At 41.9% G+C, this 17,541-nt stretch overlaps 1 protein-coding gene across 2 annotated transcripts in view; it reads left to right on the forward strand.

Annotated features, from left to right (window-relative positions):
* Nucleotides 1-17,541, forward strand: part of ttll11 (tubulin tyrosine ligase-like family, member 11) — a 235,523-nt gene that overhangs the window by 110,593 nt on the left and 107,389 nt on the right. For both annotated transcript variants that reach the window (XM_078549956.1, XM_078549957.1), the window contains exon 6: nucleotides 4,600-4,718. In XM_078549956.1, coding sequence (XP_078406082.1) covers nucleotides 4,600-4,718 — 119 coding nt within the window. The remainder of the gene's footprint in view (nucleotides 1-4,599; nucleotides 4,719-17,541) is intronic.

A 17,541-nucleotide genomic window follows, 5' to 3' on the forward strand; every position in this document is an offset into this window, starting at 1 on the left:
CTGGAATAATATTCTCTGGATGCAAGGTGGACACAAATCTACTTCATAGACAAAAGAGCTGAACTCCCGAAGCGAAGTGAAAGTGACTGCCCTTGACATCGAGGCAGCATTTGACGTAGTGTGGCATCAAGGAGCCCTAGCAAAACTGGAGTCAATGGGAATTGGAGGGGGGAGAAACTCTCCACTGGTTAGAGTCATACCTGGCACAAAGGAAAATGGTTGTGGTTCTTGGGAGGTCAATAACCTCAAGTCCAGGACATCACTGCAGGAGTTCCTCAGGGTAGTGTCTTAGGCCCAACCATCTTCAGCTTCAGCAACAACCTCCCTTCCATCATAAGGTCAGAAGTGGGGATGTTCACTGATGATTACACAACGTTCATCAACATTCGCAACGACTCAGATCCTGAAACAGTCCATGTCCAAATGCAATAAGAGCTGGACAAAATCCAGGCTTGTGCTGACAAGTGGCAAGTAACATTCATGCCACACAAGTGCCAGGCAATGAGCATCTCCAACAAGAGAGAATCTAACCATTGCCCCTTGACATTCAAGGGCATTGCCATTGCTGAATCACCCACTATCAACACCCTGGTTGTTACCATTGACCAGAAACTGAGCTGGACTAGCCACATAAACACTGTGGCTACAAGAGCAGGTCAGAGGCAAGGAATCCTGTAGCGAGTAACTCACTTCCTGACTCTCCAAAGCCTGTCCACCATCGACAAGGCACAAGTCAGGAGTGTGATAGGATACTCTCCACTTGCCTGGATGAGTGCAGCTCCAACCACACCCAATAAACTTGACACCATCCAGGACAAAGCAGCCCACTTGATTGACATCCCTTCCACAAACATTCACCCCCCTCTCCACCACCGACGAACAGTGGCAGCAGTGTGTACCATCTACAAGATGCACTGCAGAACCTCACCAAGGCTCCTTAGGCAGCACCTTCCAAACCCACAACCCGCTACCATCTAGAAAGACAAGGGCAGCAGATACATGGGAACACTACCCCCTCCAAGCTACTCACCATCCTGACTTGGAAATATATCGCTGTTCCTTCACTGTCACTGGGTCAAAAGTCTGGAACTCCCTCCCTCACAGTACTGTGGGTGTATCTACACCATAGGGACTGCAGCAGCTCAAGAAGGTAGCTCACCACTACCTTCTCAAGGGCAATTAGGGATGGGTAATAAATGCTGGCCCAGCCAGCAATGCCCAGATCCTGTAAAATGAATTAAAAAATACTGTACACAGTACTCCAGATGTGGTCTCAACAATGACCTGTACAACTGAAGCATAACCTCCCTACTTTTATATTCATTCTTTAGCTTTCCTAATTGCTGTACCTGCATACTAGCCCTTTGTGATTCATGCACTAGGATACCCAAATCCTTCGGAATCTCAGATCTCTGCAATCTCTCGCCATTTAGATAATATGCTTTTTTATTCTTCCTGCCAAAGTAGACAATTTCACATTTGCCCACATTACACTCCATGCCAGGTCTTTGCCCAATCACTTAACCTATGTCACTTTGTAGCCTGCTTCTGCCCTCTTTACAACTTGCTTCCCAACCTATCTTTTTGTCATCAGCAAATTTAGCTAGCAACCATTCCATCTGTCTCTTCATCCAAGTCATTTATATAAATTGTAAGAAGCTGAGGCCCCAGCACTGATCCCCGTTCCTTCACTGTCGCTGGGTCAAAATCCTGGAACTCCCTATCCAACAGCACTAAGAAGGCAGCTCACCACCACCTTCTCGAGGGCAATTAGGAATGGGCAATAAATGCCAGCCTCACCAGTGACACCCACATTCCGTAAATGAATTTTTAAAATTATGCAGCTCATTACTGCATATTAGAGCAGGGTTACATTTGAATTAAAATTTTAGGTTTAGTAATACATGGTTTACAAAGTTCTTTAAATATGTGTCATAAACAGATAATGAATAATTCATTTTGTGATAAATTACACATTACAACAGTGACTATACTTCAAAAGTACATCATTGGCTGCAAAGCACTTTTGAGACATCCAGTTGTCATGAAAAGTGATATATAAATGCAAGTCTTTTTCAGTATTTCTCTACATTTGACAACCATAACTAATTTGTAGAAGCATTTATTATCATTAATACATTGTCCTTTGGTTCCCACTAATATTCATCATTATTAAAATGTGTCACATAACTCAGGAGTTATAAGTACAACTAAGGAATGTTTATTTAATGTCCTTTATGAATGCCACATGGTAACTGTCCAGTATTTTGCATATAAAAATATTCAGTTTTAACCCATGCCCCTGTTGCTATGGGGATCTGCTTAGCTACCATGTGAAACTGCTGATTATACAGAACTCCTTTTTACAAGTATGGAATAACAGCCAGCATATGAAGAGCGACGTGTAATTATTAAATAAACATAGGCATTATTCAAATGATTCACCTGTTCCTTCTGCCTGTTTTGCTTTGTTTGCTTCATGAAAGTATAGAAAGATTGCATGATGAAAGATGCTATGTACTGCTCTTCAACATTTTTGCCCATGAACTAGTTTAATCAAATTAATATGGTGTCATGTAATAGTGCATGCTTTCTAGCCAGTGATTGGTAAGGTACCATCACTTGTTTGTTTTTCATTCTGTTGGCTGGGATTGAGCAATATCTTCCAGATTTAAAATTAACATTTTATCCCAACTCTGAAATGTGCCATACCTAATTTGATGGTGAGAGATTGCAAATTATGTGTTGATATAGTGTCTCAAATGAAATCATTTGACAATTCTTTCTGGTTTAATTTGGATGAGAGGAATGAGGTTGTGTCAAAAATATCTGAGAATAAATAGAAATATTTGTACTGTTATGCCTGAAGTAAGGATTTATTTGCTATAAGTATAGCTTGAAATTGATAGCCGCCACCACCACCCAGCCCTGACATTCCACCCTACTTCCTCTTCTAGGCAGAACTGAAAGCACGAAAGTAAACATTCTATGCCAGCTTCAAATAAAAAAAGATTTAAGCATATAATTGTTTAATTCTCAAACTGTAATGTCTAATTTTTTTGCTATACTGCCTTTCGCTTTCTACCTTAAAAACTCTTTGGGCGTAAGATTTTAACTTGGACTTATCAGGCAATAACTGGAAGTTTATTCTCTCATGTACATTCCTCATCTGTATGTGCCAGACATGAGTTGCTACAATTTAAAATCTTACATTGTATCCATCTATCCAAGGTGAAATTATCTGATATTTATCCAAATATTGTTCCAACTTGTGATAAATGTCCTATTGCCCCAGCCCCTCTAATTCGTATGTACTGGTTGCGTCCTAAATTGACCTTGTTTTGGACAAAAATTTTTAGATCACTGTTGCATATTTTCAGTAGCAAATTGAACCTTCTCTTAATACAGCATTCTTTGGAGTGAAGCCAAATAGCATCCCTCTTACAAAAATTCAGACTGATGCACTTGCATTTTCAACATTATTGGCTCGATATATTCTATTAAATTGGAAACAGTCTGCCCCTCCTTTTACTAATTCGATATGTGATCTTATGCAGAATCTTAAACTTGAGAAAATAAAGTACACTAGGAAGCTCCACTGATGGATTTTATGTAGCTTGGCAACCTTTCTTAGATTACTTTGAGGAACTACAGCTCTCTACTTTCATATAACTGAACCTAGTTAGGTTGTATGTATTATATCAGGTGAAATTATATCTGAAATTATATTTGTTGTTGATTTTCTTATTATTTATTTTTTGGGGAGGGTTGGGGAGGTTTTTTTTCCCCCTCTTTCCTTTTTCTTCTTCCCCTCTTTCCTTTTTCTTCTTCCTCCTGCTTGTCTTTTCCTTTCTTTCTCGTTCTCTTCCAAATGTAAGTGTATTGAATCATTGCTGTACTGCAAGTGTTTTTTTTGTATGGTTACCCATTATGACTGTTGTTAAAGTTTTTAAAAATAATTCTCAAACTGTCTCCAATAAGCAAAGTAACATTATCAAATTACATGGGTTGATTGAGGAAAGGACTACAGGAATGGGGAATGAACAATTACTGCAGACAATTTACCCAGAGTTTATTGTGAAATGCAAAATTCCAAATCTAGCCAGGAAGAACAGTTGTGCCTTAATCTTGCCCAATGTTTGAGGAGAGAGGAGGGGAAAGAGCATGTGGTATTGTGACTGAGACTGAATTCCCCTCTCCACTCTTATTTCCAAAAAAACAAAAGCACGATTACATGTTTTCAAACTTTAAGATGTTTGCATTGAAAACTCTCAAGACTGGCACTTGCATTAGCTTATTTGGTGCCGTCAACACTGTGGTGTCTAGCCAAATGCCGAGACTGTCCAATCCATAATCTGGCTCCACATACTTTTATTTTGTACTTCACCATGTAGTGATCAAACGATATTGATTTAAGTGTTAACTTTAAAATATTGATACTTTACAAATTGCTCGAGAGCTGTTGCTTATCTGTGATTTTTTTTCTAAAAGATGTGATGTGAGAAAAACAGCTCAAAACATTGCAAGGATTTATGGTGTAATGTGAGATTTAGGAAGCCTTTGCTGCAGTGCAGTTTTGAAGTGTTGTTTATTTCACAGATTTCTCCAGGACTGTTTGAATATGTTGCTAGTCCTGTGGATGAAGAAATAAAAGTTGCCATCATTAGAGACACACTCCGTTTGATGGATCCGGCACTTAAAAAAAACAATCACCATCAGTAAGTGTTTAGTTTTATGTTAAATTTTCATTGTCCTTATCACAGGTTCTTGTTTTCTTTTTAACACTGCAGTGTGTTGAACAGATCTTTTATTTGTTAAAAGCTAATACCATTTTGATACCGCCAAGCATCAGGCCATCCTGCACACTTAACGTGAAATGTTTACCTAGGGGTCTGTAAGAGAGCTAGAACAGCCCATAACTGCACAACTGGTTGGTTGAAGAGATAGCCAGCATTTTGACATCCCATAATCTTAGGTATTGATAATGAGCATCAATTCATAATGGCAATCACAGGGAAACGGTGGCATACTGATATTGTCACTGGACTTGCATTCCAGAGAACCAGGGTACTTCTCTGGGAACCTGGGTTCAAATCCCACCCGGCAGATGGTGAAATTTGAATTCAGTAAAAATCTGGAATTAAACTTGTCGATTGTTGTAAAACCCATCTGGTTCACTATTGTCCTTTAGGGAAGGGAATCTGCATCCTTACCTGGTCTGGCTTACAATTGACTCCAGACCCACAGCAATGTGGTGTACTTTTAAAATGCCTTTAAGGGATGGACAATAAATGCTGGCCAAGCCAGCGACGCCCACATCCCATGAAAGAATGAAAAAAAAAATTGAGGGCATGAAAGCAAAGCCAACTAGACCGAATGGGCAAATGAGGTTAAGGGATAGATCCATAAAGATGCAGTGGCAGATCTTTAAAGGGATATTTCAGAATGCACAAAATAGATACGTTCCAATGAGAAGGCATTTGATAAGTTTTATTGCGGAAAATAAAAACTCATGGTATTAGAGGGTAACATACTGGCACGGACAGAAGATGGGCTAGGAAACAGAGCAGCATAAATGGGTGTAACGAGGATGTAACGAGAGCGGTGCCACAGGGATCAGTGCTGGGGCCTCAACTTTTTACAGTTTATTTAAATGTCTTGGATGAAGATTCAGATGGAATGGTTGCTAAATTTGCTGATGACAAAAAGATAGGTCGCAAAGTAAGTTGTAAAGAGGACAGAAGCAGGCTACAAAGTGACATAGGTTAAGTGATTGAGCAAAGACCTGGCAAATGGAATGTAACGCGGGCAAATGTGAATTTGTCCATTTTGGCAGGAAGAATAAAAAAGAAGCATATTATCTAAATGGTGAGAGATTGCAGAGATCTGAGATTCTGAAGGATTTGGGTATCCTAGTGCGTGAATCACAAAAGGCTAGTATGCAGGCACAGCAAGTAATTAGGAAAGCTAAAGAATGAATATTTCCATCATTTTTACATGGTCCATCTCTGACACTTCCCTTCCCTTCCTTGACCTCTCTGTCTTAATTTCTTATGATAGACTGTCCACCAATATTCATTACAAGCCTACCGACTCCCACAGCTACCTCGACTACAGCTCCTCGCACCCCTCTTCCTGTAAGGACTCCATCCCATTCTCTCAGTTCCTTCGCCTCCGTCGCATCTGTTCTGATGATGCCACTTTCAAAAACAGTTCCTCTGACATGTCTTCCTTCTTCCTTAACCGAGGTTTTCGATCCATGGTGGTTGACAGGGCCCTCAATCGTGTCCAGCCCATCTCCCACGCATCCACCCTCACACCTTCCTCTCCCTCCCAGAACCATGATAGGGTCCCCCTTGTCCTTGTCACCCCACCAGCCCCCGCAATCAAAGGATCATCCTCCACCATTTCCGCCAATTCCAGCATGATGCCACCACCAAACACATCTTCCCTTCACCCCCCCTGGCGGCATTCCACAGGGTTCGTTCCCTCAGGGACACCCTGGTCCACTCCTCCATCACCCCCTTCACCTCAACCCCCTCCCACGGCACCTTCCCATGCAATCGCAGAAGGTGCAACACCTGCCCTTTTACTTCCCCCCTCCTCATCGTCCAAAGGCCCAAACACTCCTTTCAAGTGAAGCAGCATTTCACTTACACTTCCCTCAATTAAGTCTACTGCATTCGCTGCTTCCAATGCGGTTTCCTCTACATTGGAGAGACCAAACGCAGACTGGGTGACCGCTTTGTAGAACACCTTCGGTCTGTCCGCAAGCATGACCCAGACCTCCCTGTCGCTTGCCATTTCAACACACCACCCTGCTCTCATGCCCACATGTCCATCCTTGGCCTGCTGCATTGTTCCAGTGAAGCTCAACGCAAACTGGAGGAATAGCACCAAATCTTCCGATAGGCACTTTACAGCCTTCCGGACTGAATATTGAGTTCAATAATTTTAGATCGTGAACTGTCTCCTCCATCCCCACCCCCTTTCCGATCCCCCCTTTTTCCAATAATTTTTATGGATTTTTCTTTTTCCACCTATTTCCATTATTTTTAAATGTATTTCCATCCATTGTTTTATCTCTACCTTATAGCCTGTTTCGATCCCTTCCCCCCACCCCACCCCCACTAGGGCTATCTGTACCTTGCTCGTCCTGCTTTCTACCCTTAATGTCACCTATTAGCACATTCCTTAGATAATATCACCACCTTCAATATCTCTTTGTCCTTTCGTCTATGACATCTTTTGGCTATCTCCACCTATCACTGGCCCTCTATCCAGCTCTACTTGTCCCACCCCCCCCCCCCCCTTAAACCAGCTTATATTTCACCTGTCTTCTATTTTTCCTTAGTTCTGTTGAAGAGTCATACGGACTCGAAACGTTAACTGTGGTTCCTCTCCGCAGATGCTGTCAGACCTGCTGAGTTTTTCCAGATATTTTTATTTTTGTTTTGGATTTCTAGCATCTGCAGTTTTTTGCTTTTATAAAAGTAGGGAGGTTATGCTTCAGTTGTACAGGTCATTGTTGAGACTACATCTGGAGTACTGTGTACGGTATTTTTTTATTCATTTTACAGGATCTGGGCATCGCTGGCTGGGCCAGCATTTATTGCCCAACCCTAATTGCCCTTGAGAAGGTGGTGGTGACCTACCTTCTTGAGCCGCTGCAGTCCCTGTGGTGTAGATACATCCACAGTGCTAATAGGGAGGGAGTTCCACACTTTTGACCCAGTGACAGTGAAGGAACGGCGATATATTTCCAAGTCAGGATGGTGAATGGCTTAGCGGGGAGCTTCCAAGTGGTGGTGTTCTCATGTATCTGCTGCCCTTGTCCTTCTAAATGGTAGAGGCCATGGGTTTGGAAAGTGTTGCCTAAGGAGCCTTGGTGAGTTTCAGCAATGCATCCTGTAGATGGTACATATTGCTGCCACTGTTCGTCGGTGGTGGAGGGAGTGAATACACAGTATTCATGTGGCTAGTCCAGCTCAGTTTCTGGTCAATGGTAAGCCCCCCAGGATGTTGATAGTTGGGGATTCAGTGATGGTAATGCCAATGAATATGAAGGAGTGATGGTTAGATTCTCTCTTGTTGGAGATGGTCATTGCCTGGCACTTGTGTGGCATGAATGTTACTTGCCACTTGTCAGCCCAAGCCTGGATATTGTCCAGGTCTTGCTGCATTTTGACATGGACTAGTTGAGTATCTGAGGAGCCGCGAATGGTGTTGAACATTGTGCAATCATCAGTGAACATCCCCACTTCTGACCTTATGAAGGAAGGAAGGTCATTGATGAAGGAGCTGAAGATGATTGGGCTGAGGACACTACCCTGAGGAACTCCTGCAGTGATGTCCTAGAACTGAGATGATTGACCTCCAACAACCACAACCACCTTGCTTTGTGCTAGGTATGACTCCAACCAGCAGAGAGTTTTCCCCCTGATTCCCATTGAGTCCAGTTTTGCTAGGGTGTCCTTATTTAAGGAAAGATATAAGTGGGCTCGAAGCAATTCAGAGAAGGTTTACTAGACTAATACCAGGAATGGGCGGGTTGTCTTATGAGGAAAGGTTGGACAGGTTCGGTTTGTATCCACTGGAGTTTTAGAAGAATAGAGGTGACTTGATAGAAACCTTTAAGATCCTGAGAAGTCTTGACAGAGTGTGGAGAGGATGTTTCCTGTTGTGGGAGAATCTTGAACTAGGGGTCACGATTTAAAAATAAGTGTTCGCTCATTTAAGACAAATGAGGAGAAATCTTTTCTGGGGGTCGTGAGTTTTGGAACTCCCTTCCTCAAAAGGCAGTGGAAGCAGGGTCATTGGATAGCTTTAAGGCAGAGCTAGATAGATTACTGATTAACAAGGGACCAAAGGTTATTGGAGGTTGATGGGAAGTTACAATCAGAACAGCCATGATCTTATTGAATGGCGGAGCAGGCTTGAAGTGCCAAATGGCCTACTCCTGCTCCGAGTTCCTATGTTCTTATGTTCGTGCTGTATTATGGATATTTTGGTGTCACCTTGGCTACATTGTACAAAGTTAACAAATGTCATAAGAATTACCACATTTATATGGAACAAGTCATTAATGATGAATAAGACAACAAATGGTATGTTGGCCTTCATTGTGAGAGGACTTGAGTACAGAAGCAAGGATGTCTTACTGCAGCTGTACAGGGCCTTGGTGAGACCACACCTAGAGTATTGTGTGCATTTTTGATCTTACCTAGGAAAGGATATACTTGCCATAGAGGGAGTGCAGCAAAGAGTCACCAGGCTGATTTCTGGAATGGCAGGATTGTCGTATGAGGAGAGATTGGGCCAACTAGGCTTGTATTCACTGGAGTTTAGAAGAATGAGAGGGGAACTCATGGAAACATACAAAATTCTGACAGGGATGGACAGACTGGATGCAGGAATGATATTTCCTCTGGCGGGGTGGGGGGGGTGGGGGGGGGGTGGGGGGGGGGTCCAGAATAAAGGGTCACAGTCTCAGGATACGGGGTAGACCATTTAGGACCGAGATGAGGAGAAACCTCTTCACTCAAGAGGGTGGTGAACCTATGGAATTCTCTACCACAGTAGGCTGTGGAGGCCAAGTCACTGGATATATTTAAGAAGGAAATAGATTTCCGGACTCTCAAAGTGCCAAGGGGTACGGGGAGAGCGCGGGAATAGGGCATTGAGATAGAGGATCAGCTATGATCATATTGAATGGCGGAGCATGCTTGAAGGGCCGAATGACCTACTCCTCCTATTTTCTATGTTTCTGTGATAAATCAATAATAAGGAACATTGTGGAATGTATTGGAACTTCATTTTAATACAATTCCCATATTGCATAGCAGGTTACCTAAGGTCACAAAAATGATGTTACCATTCAATACCTTGTATATCCAGACCTTTCTGGACATTTGCTGTGGAATTGTTTGTCCTTTACAGAATTCTGTAGCACTTTGAAATAGCTGACTGCCTATTGGGAGCAGAGATGAAGATTTTTTCTGTGGTTAAGTATGACAGATACAATAACACATAGTAGAAAGTTAATCTGCTGTCTGAAGGCAAATGCGTGACCATTAATTTTAGTACTTCATATACACATGGGTTTATTTGTCATTTAAGTACTCTGTCTTGAATCTCCATTCTGTGTTGAGTAAAAATGTAAAAACAAAAAACTACTGCGGATGCTGGAAATCCAAAACAAAAACAGAATTACCTGGAAAAACTCAGCAGGTCTGGCAGCATCGGCGGAGAAGAAAAGAGTTGACGTTTCGACTCCTCATGACCCTTCCATGACCATGAAGGGTCAGGAGGACTTGAAACGTCAACTCTTTTCTTCTCCGCCGATGCTGCCAGACCTGCTGAGTTTTTCCAGGTAATTCTGTTTTTGTTTTGAGTAAAAATGTGTTGGAACAAATAGATTGCAGGCATGCCAGGCGAGTGCAGTGCTTCTCAAACTATTTTCCAATATGACCCCATTTTAAACTTGAAAATTTCCTTGACCCCAGCCACAATTATATAAACAAAACAACAATGAAACAGCACAATAACATTCAGTATGCAATTATAAAATTTTGTATATTAAAATCAACAGCTAATACGTCATATAGAAATGAGAATCTATATTTTTAAAGTATTTTGTAAAAATGTTATTTTATGAACTCACCAGTCCATTACTTGATCTGATCTCCTTCAGCTTATGGCCTTTGATAAGAAAGCAGTGGAAGTGCATGTTGAGGGCCTTGAGGTGCCTTATATTAGAGCTCAGGTCATTTTACAGCACAGGGTTATAGTGTTAGGGTCAGACAGGTCACAGCTCACCAGCAGAGGCACGCCGCTGGGTTCATGGTTGGGGCAGGCTTCAAGACTTGGTGAAGCAGCCATGGGCAGGAGCCCCTGGCCAAGAGAGAGAGTGATAAACGGGGCACGGGCTGAGCCAGACACGACGTGGGTCTTGGTGCTGGTGCAGAATGCAGTCTTGGAGGAGGGAAAGCTTGCCCTAGGCCTCACATCTGCCCTATTCAGAACACAATAATGTAATCGCCAGCTTCAGGGTTTTATCTTTTATCTTTTTGAAAACACACTCTTACTTTGAATCTTGCACAGTCCATGACAAATTGAATACCTGCATGAATGGAGACAGTTTCCTCATGTTATAGAAGTTTTCATGATTTGACTGCTGTGTCTGGCATTGTGCCACTGCCTTCAAGTGATAGTGAGACAACTTGAGGAGAAGAGGGAAGAAGAAACAAGCACATACATGGCCTTCCACAGAGACCATCAACAATCTGCAATTAGTAATGGAAAACAATTACCCTGAGACAGAGCGATGTATCAAAATTTGCTGATGATATCAAGCTAGGTGGGAAGGTAAGCTGTGGGGAGGCTGCAGAGAGATAGAGAAAGGTTAAGTGAGTGCCACAAGACATAGGAGCAGAAGTAGGCCATTTGGTTCATTGAGTCTGCTCCGCCATTCAATGAGATCATGCCTGGTCTGATAATCCTCAACTCCACTTTCCTGCCCTTTCCCCATAACCCTTGATTCCCTTACTGGTTAAAAATCTGTCTGTCTCAGCCTTGAATATACTTAATGACCCAGCCTCTACAGCCCTCTGCAGTAGAGAATTCCACAGATTCACTACCCTCAGAGAAGAAATTCTTCCTCATCTGTCTCAAATGGGTGACCTCTTACTCTGAGATTACACCCTCTGGTCCTAGACTCTCCAACAGGGGAAACAACCTCTCAGCATCTACCCTGTCAAGCCCCCTAAGAATCTTATATGTTTCAATAAGGTCACCTCTCATTCTTCTAAACTCCAATGAGTAGAGGCTCAACCTCTCCTCATAAGAAAATCCTTCCATACCTGGGATGAATATAGTGAACCTTCTCAGTACTGCTTCCAATGCCAGTATATCTTTCCTTAGCTAAGGGGACCAAAACTGTTCACAGTATTCTAGATGTGGTCTAATTGGTGCCTTGTATAGTTTTAGCAAGACATCCCTATTTTTATACTCCATTCCCTTTGAAATAAAGGCCAACATTCCAGTTGCCTTTCCTATTACCCATTGAACTTGTATGCTACCTTTTGTGATTCATGCGCGAGGACCCCCAAATCTCTGTGCTGCAGCTTTCTGCATTCTTTCTCCATTTAAACAACATTCAGCTCCTCTATTCCTGCCAAAGTGCATAATCTCACATTTTCCCACATTATATTCCATCTGCCAAGCTTTTGCCCACTCATTTAATCTGTCTATTTCCCTCTGTAGACTCTTTGTCGTCCTCACCACTTGCCTTCCCACCTATTTTTGTCATCCGCAAACTTGGTGATAGTACATTCACTTCCCTCAATCAAGTCATTAACATATATTATAAATAACAGTGGCCCCAGCACTGATCCCTGTGACACTCCGCTAGTTACAGGTTGCCATCCTGAAAATGCCCCCCTTACCCCAAGTCTCTGTTTTCTATTAGTTAGCTAATCCTCTATCCATACTAATATACTAACCCCAACAACATGCTTCTTATCTTATTCAGTAATCTTATGTGTGGTACGTTATAGAACGCCTTTTGGAAATCCAAATATGTTATGTCTATTGGTTCCCCTTTATCTATCCTGCTTGTTACCTCCTCAAAGAATTATGATAAATTTGTCAGACATAATTTTCCCCTTCATGAAGCCATGCTGACTCTACTTGATTATATTATGTATTTCTAAATGCTCTGCTATTACATCCTTTATAATAGACTCTAACATTTTCCCAATGACAGATGTTAAGCTATAGTTTTTTTTTTGTCTGTCTCCCTTTTTGAATAAGGGTGTTATATTGGCAGTTTTCCAATCCTCTAGGACTTTGCCAGAATCTTAGGATTCTTGGAAGATTACTACCAGTGCATCCACTATCTCTGTAGCTACTTCCTTTAATATCCTAGGATGCAGCCCATCAGGTCCAGGGGGCTTATCGGCCTTTAGCCCCATTAGTTTCCCTAGTACTTTTTCTCTAGTGATAGTTATTGTATTATTTCCTCCCCCACCCCCGTTTTGTCCCTTGATTATTTAGTATTTTTGGAAAGCCATTAGTCTTCTACCGTGAAGACTGATGCAAAGTATTTATTCAACTCCTCTGCCATTTCCTGGTTCCCCAATATTATTTCCCCAGCCTCATCCACTAAGGGGCCTATGTTCACTTTGGCCTCTCTCTTATATATTTAAAGAAGCTTTTACTGTCCGTTTTTATATTACTTGCTAGTTTATTTTCTCCCTGTTTATTTTTTTTTTGTCATCTTGGTTGATTTTTAAAACTTTCCCAATCCTCTGGCTTACTACTAATCGTTGCCACATAGTATGTTTTTTCTTTCAATTTGATATTACGCTTAACTTCTTTGGTTAACCATGATTGGTTTATCCCCTTCCCAGAATCTTCCTTCCTTACTGGGATATATCTTTGTTGTGAGTCATGAACTATTTTCTTCTATTGCTCATCAACTGTCTTTTCTGATAAACTCTTCCCAGTCCACTCCAGCCAACTCTGCCCTCATTCCTTTGCAATTATTCTTATTTAAGTTGAACACAGTTGTTTCTGACCAAAGTTTTTCACTCTCAAAGTGAGTGCTAAATTCAACCATGTTATGGTCACTGTTTCCTAGGAGACCTTTTACTCTGAGGTCATTTATTAAACCTGCCTCATTACACATTACCAGATCCAAAATAGCCTGATCTCTGGTTGGAGCCACAACATATTGTTCTATGAAACTGTCCCAAATATACTCTATGAATTCTTGCTCATGGCTACCTCTGCCAATTTGATTTTCCCAATCTACATAAAGATTAAAGTCACCCATGATTAATGTACTGCTTCTTTTTACGTGCCCTCTTTATTTCCTGATTTATTCTCTGTCCTACAATATAGCTACTTTTAGAAGGCCTATAGACTACTTCCACCATTGTCTTCTTCCTCTTGTTATCTCTTTCTTCCATTCATATGGATTCTGCATCTTCCAATCCAAGATCATTTCTTGCTATCATACTTATTCCATCTCGTACTAACAAACTACCCCATCAGCCTTTCCTTCCTGCCTGTCCTTTTGAAAAGTTACATATCCCTTAATATTTAGTTCTCAGCTTTGATCTCCTTGTAACCATGTCTCCATAATGGCTATAAGATCATACCCATTAACCTCTGTTTGTGCATGAATTTAATCATTTTGTTCCGAATACTACATGCATTTAAATAAAGAGCCATTAATTTTGCCATTTTACCATTTTTTGCCCCTATGACCCTAATTACTGCTGTTTTTTTTCTGTTTGTACACTCTGTCCCTTCCTGTCACACTATGAATATTGCTACCTAAATAGCTGCCCTGCAATGCTGCCATATCCTTTTGCTTTGTAAGCCTACATATCTCCAGAACCCTATCCCCCTCTACTTAGTTTAAAGCCCTCTCTACAGCCCTAGTTATTCAATTCACCAGCACACTAGCCCCAGCACAGTTCAGGTGAAGCCCATCCCACCGGAACAGCTCTTTTCTACCCCAGTACTGGTGCCAGTGCCCCATGAACTGATACCCATTCCTCCCACACCAATCTTTGAGCTATGCATTTAACTCTTTGACTTTATTTACCCTATGTCAGTTTGTCCGTGGTTCAGATAGTAATCTTGAGATTATTACCTTTGTGACTGTTTTTTTAATTTAGCTCCTAACTGTTCAAATTCTCTCAGCAGAACCTCCTTTCTTGTCCTATCAATGTTGTTGGCACCAAAGTGGACGACAACTGGATCCCCCCCCCCCTCCCACTCCTAGTTCCTCTTCAGCCCTAAGGAGATGTCCTTAACCCTGGTACCAGGCTGGCAACAGCCTTTGGGACTCACGCTCATGGATGCAGAGAACAGTATCTATCCCCCTAATTATACTGTCCCCTACCACTACTACGTTCCTATTTCCCCCCCTCACTTGAATGGCTCCCTGTACGAAAGTGCCATGGTCAATTCATTCTTCCTCCCTACAGTCCCCACTCTCATTCACACAGCTTGTGAGAACCTTGTAACTGTTGGACAGTTGCAGTGGCTGAGGTTCCTCGAACGCTACCCCCTGGAACCCCATACCTGCCTCACCTGCAGGCACACCCTCCTGTCCCTGATCACAGACCAAATTTGAATTGCCTAATCTGAGGGCTGTGACTGCCTCCTGGAGCAAAGTGTCCAGGAAACTTTCCACCTCCCTGATGTGGTGCAATGTCTGCAACTCGGACTCTAGCTCCTCAGCTCGGATCTGAAGTTCCTCGAGCTGCAAACACTTGCTACAGATGTGTTCGCTCTGCATCACTTTGATGTCCAGCAGCCAGCTACATACTGCAGCAGCAACACATCACCCATCCTGTCATCACTATCGTATCGTTGTTAATTAATTAATTAATTACTCTAGTATTCCTGCTCTTTACACCTTTATTGTAATTAATTTTTTTTTAACACCAGTATCAGACTTTTTCTTAAAAATAGCTTAAGTATAAGAGAGAAAAAAAGACTGGAGACCTAAACAGAACCTAAATACTTTACTTTTACTTTAAAGACTAGGAATACTCGCCAATCCTACTCATCAATCAGCTGCTTTCCCTGAATGCGTGTCACATTGTGGTTTGTGACTTCACTCCGCCGCTGGTGTCACTGCAGGTCGGTCTCTCGATCCGCGCCTTTTATCCTCTCCTGCTCACCTCTCGCTCAAAATATGGTAATTTGAGCCTTAGGAATAGAATAAACCTTAATCATTTACCAGATACTCACCAATTAACCAGCTTCTTCAGTAGCAGAGCAAGAATCAATCCCTGGAGGCTGAAAAAGTTTAGGCAAAAGCAACCAAACACCTCTTCCCTCCCTCCACTTTTCTCCCTGAAGCACTCAACTCCAGCACTCTATTGTAAGGCAAACGTTAAGTCACACTAAGTTGGCTACTTATATATGCTCCTAACACAGAAGGCCTGTCTGAGTTATTTAATGAGGATCCAGTTTCAGCTGGTTCTTAATTAAGCTGATCTTTCACCAGAACCCCTGAAAAAAACCCTGCTTGAGGATGGCAACTACAGAATTTACACTATAGATTTCAGTTTAATGCCAACTACAAACTAAATTAGGTTTGTACAAAATAAAAATTTAGACTTTCTTACCCAACAACTGTACGCACCCTGTCCTAGGTTACACTGTCCTAGTGGGTAACAAGATGGCAGGTGGGGTATAATGTAGGGAAGTGTGAAGTTATTCACTTTGGTTGGAAGAATAGAAAAGCTGAATATGTTTAAAAAGGTTTGAAACTTGTAAGTGTTGATGTTCAAAGAGACTTGGGTGTGTTTGTACAAGGAATGCAGAAAGTTAGCATGCAGGCTTTCATGCATGCAAGCAATTGCATGCAATTGCAATTAGGAAGGCAAATGGCATGTTGGCCCTTATTGCAAGGGAATTGGAGTACAAGAATAAAGAAGTCTTGCTAGAGTTTTACAAGGTTTTGATGAGACCACATCTGGAATACTGTGTGTAATTTTTGTGTCCACATTTAAGAAAGGATATACTTGTATTGAAGGCAATACAGCAAAGGTTCATTAGATTGGTTCTTGGGATGAGGGCGTTGTCCTCTGATAAGAGGCTAAATAATTTGGGCTTATTCTCTGGAGGCTAGAAGAATGAAAACTACAAAATTCCGAAGGTACTTGATAGGGTAGATGCTGAGAAATTGTTTCTGCCAGTTGGGGAGTCTCAAATATGGGGGTACAGTCTCAGAAAAAGGGGCCAATCATTTAGGACTTAGATGAGGAGAAATTACTTCACTCAAATGGTAGTGAATCTTTGGAATTCTCTACCCCAGAGAGTTGTGGATGCTCCATTGTTGAATACATTTAAGGCTGGTATAGATTTTTGATCTCACAGGGAAATAAGGGATATGGGGAACGGGTGGGAAAATGGAGTTAAGCCCAAGATTAGCCATGATCATATTGAATGGTGGAGCAGGATTGATGGGCCATAGGTCTACTCCTGCTCCTATATCTTGTATTTTTGTGAAATTCCGCAAGGATTTTCCTAGTCTCCAATGGAAGAGCCCTTGACCGCTCAGCGAAATTATATAAATAGCCACTTTTGACTGTTTCTTTGAGTGTCACTGGTCTCTTGCTGGAGTTACATCAGCGGGTTATGGAAATTACTCCCTTAAACCCTCACTCCTAACACCATCATCAATGTTATTCACATCTCGATGTGATTATCAGGTAAGGATTTTTGTTAACATCGGAGGTTAGTTGGAACAACGGAGTTTGCTTACAGTCAGCCAGTCATCTCTCTGGGGTGCCCAGGGCATCTCCTGTCACTTTCTATTGCCAGACAGGAGACAGCGAATTAAACTGATTAATAATCAAGCTGTCAAGATGGCCTTTCTGTCAGTATCTGGAGGTTTCATGAGAGAGATCCTCACTTCAATATACACCAACAAACATCTGACATGCGACCCCACTTGCTGTCTCTGTGACCCCAGTTTGGGAATAGCAGGCTTAATATCTAAATGATCCA

The sequence above is a fragment of the Cetorhinus maximus genome, chromosome 10, assembly GCF_964194155.1.
Source record: "Cetorhinus maximus chromosome 10, sCetMax3.hap1.1, whole genome shotgun sequence".
Taxonomy (NCBI): Eukaryota; Metazoa; Chordata; class Chondrichthyes; order Lamniformes; family Cetorhinidae; genus Cetorhinus; species Cetorhinus maximus.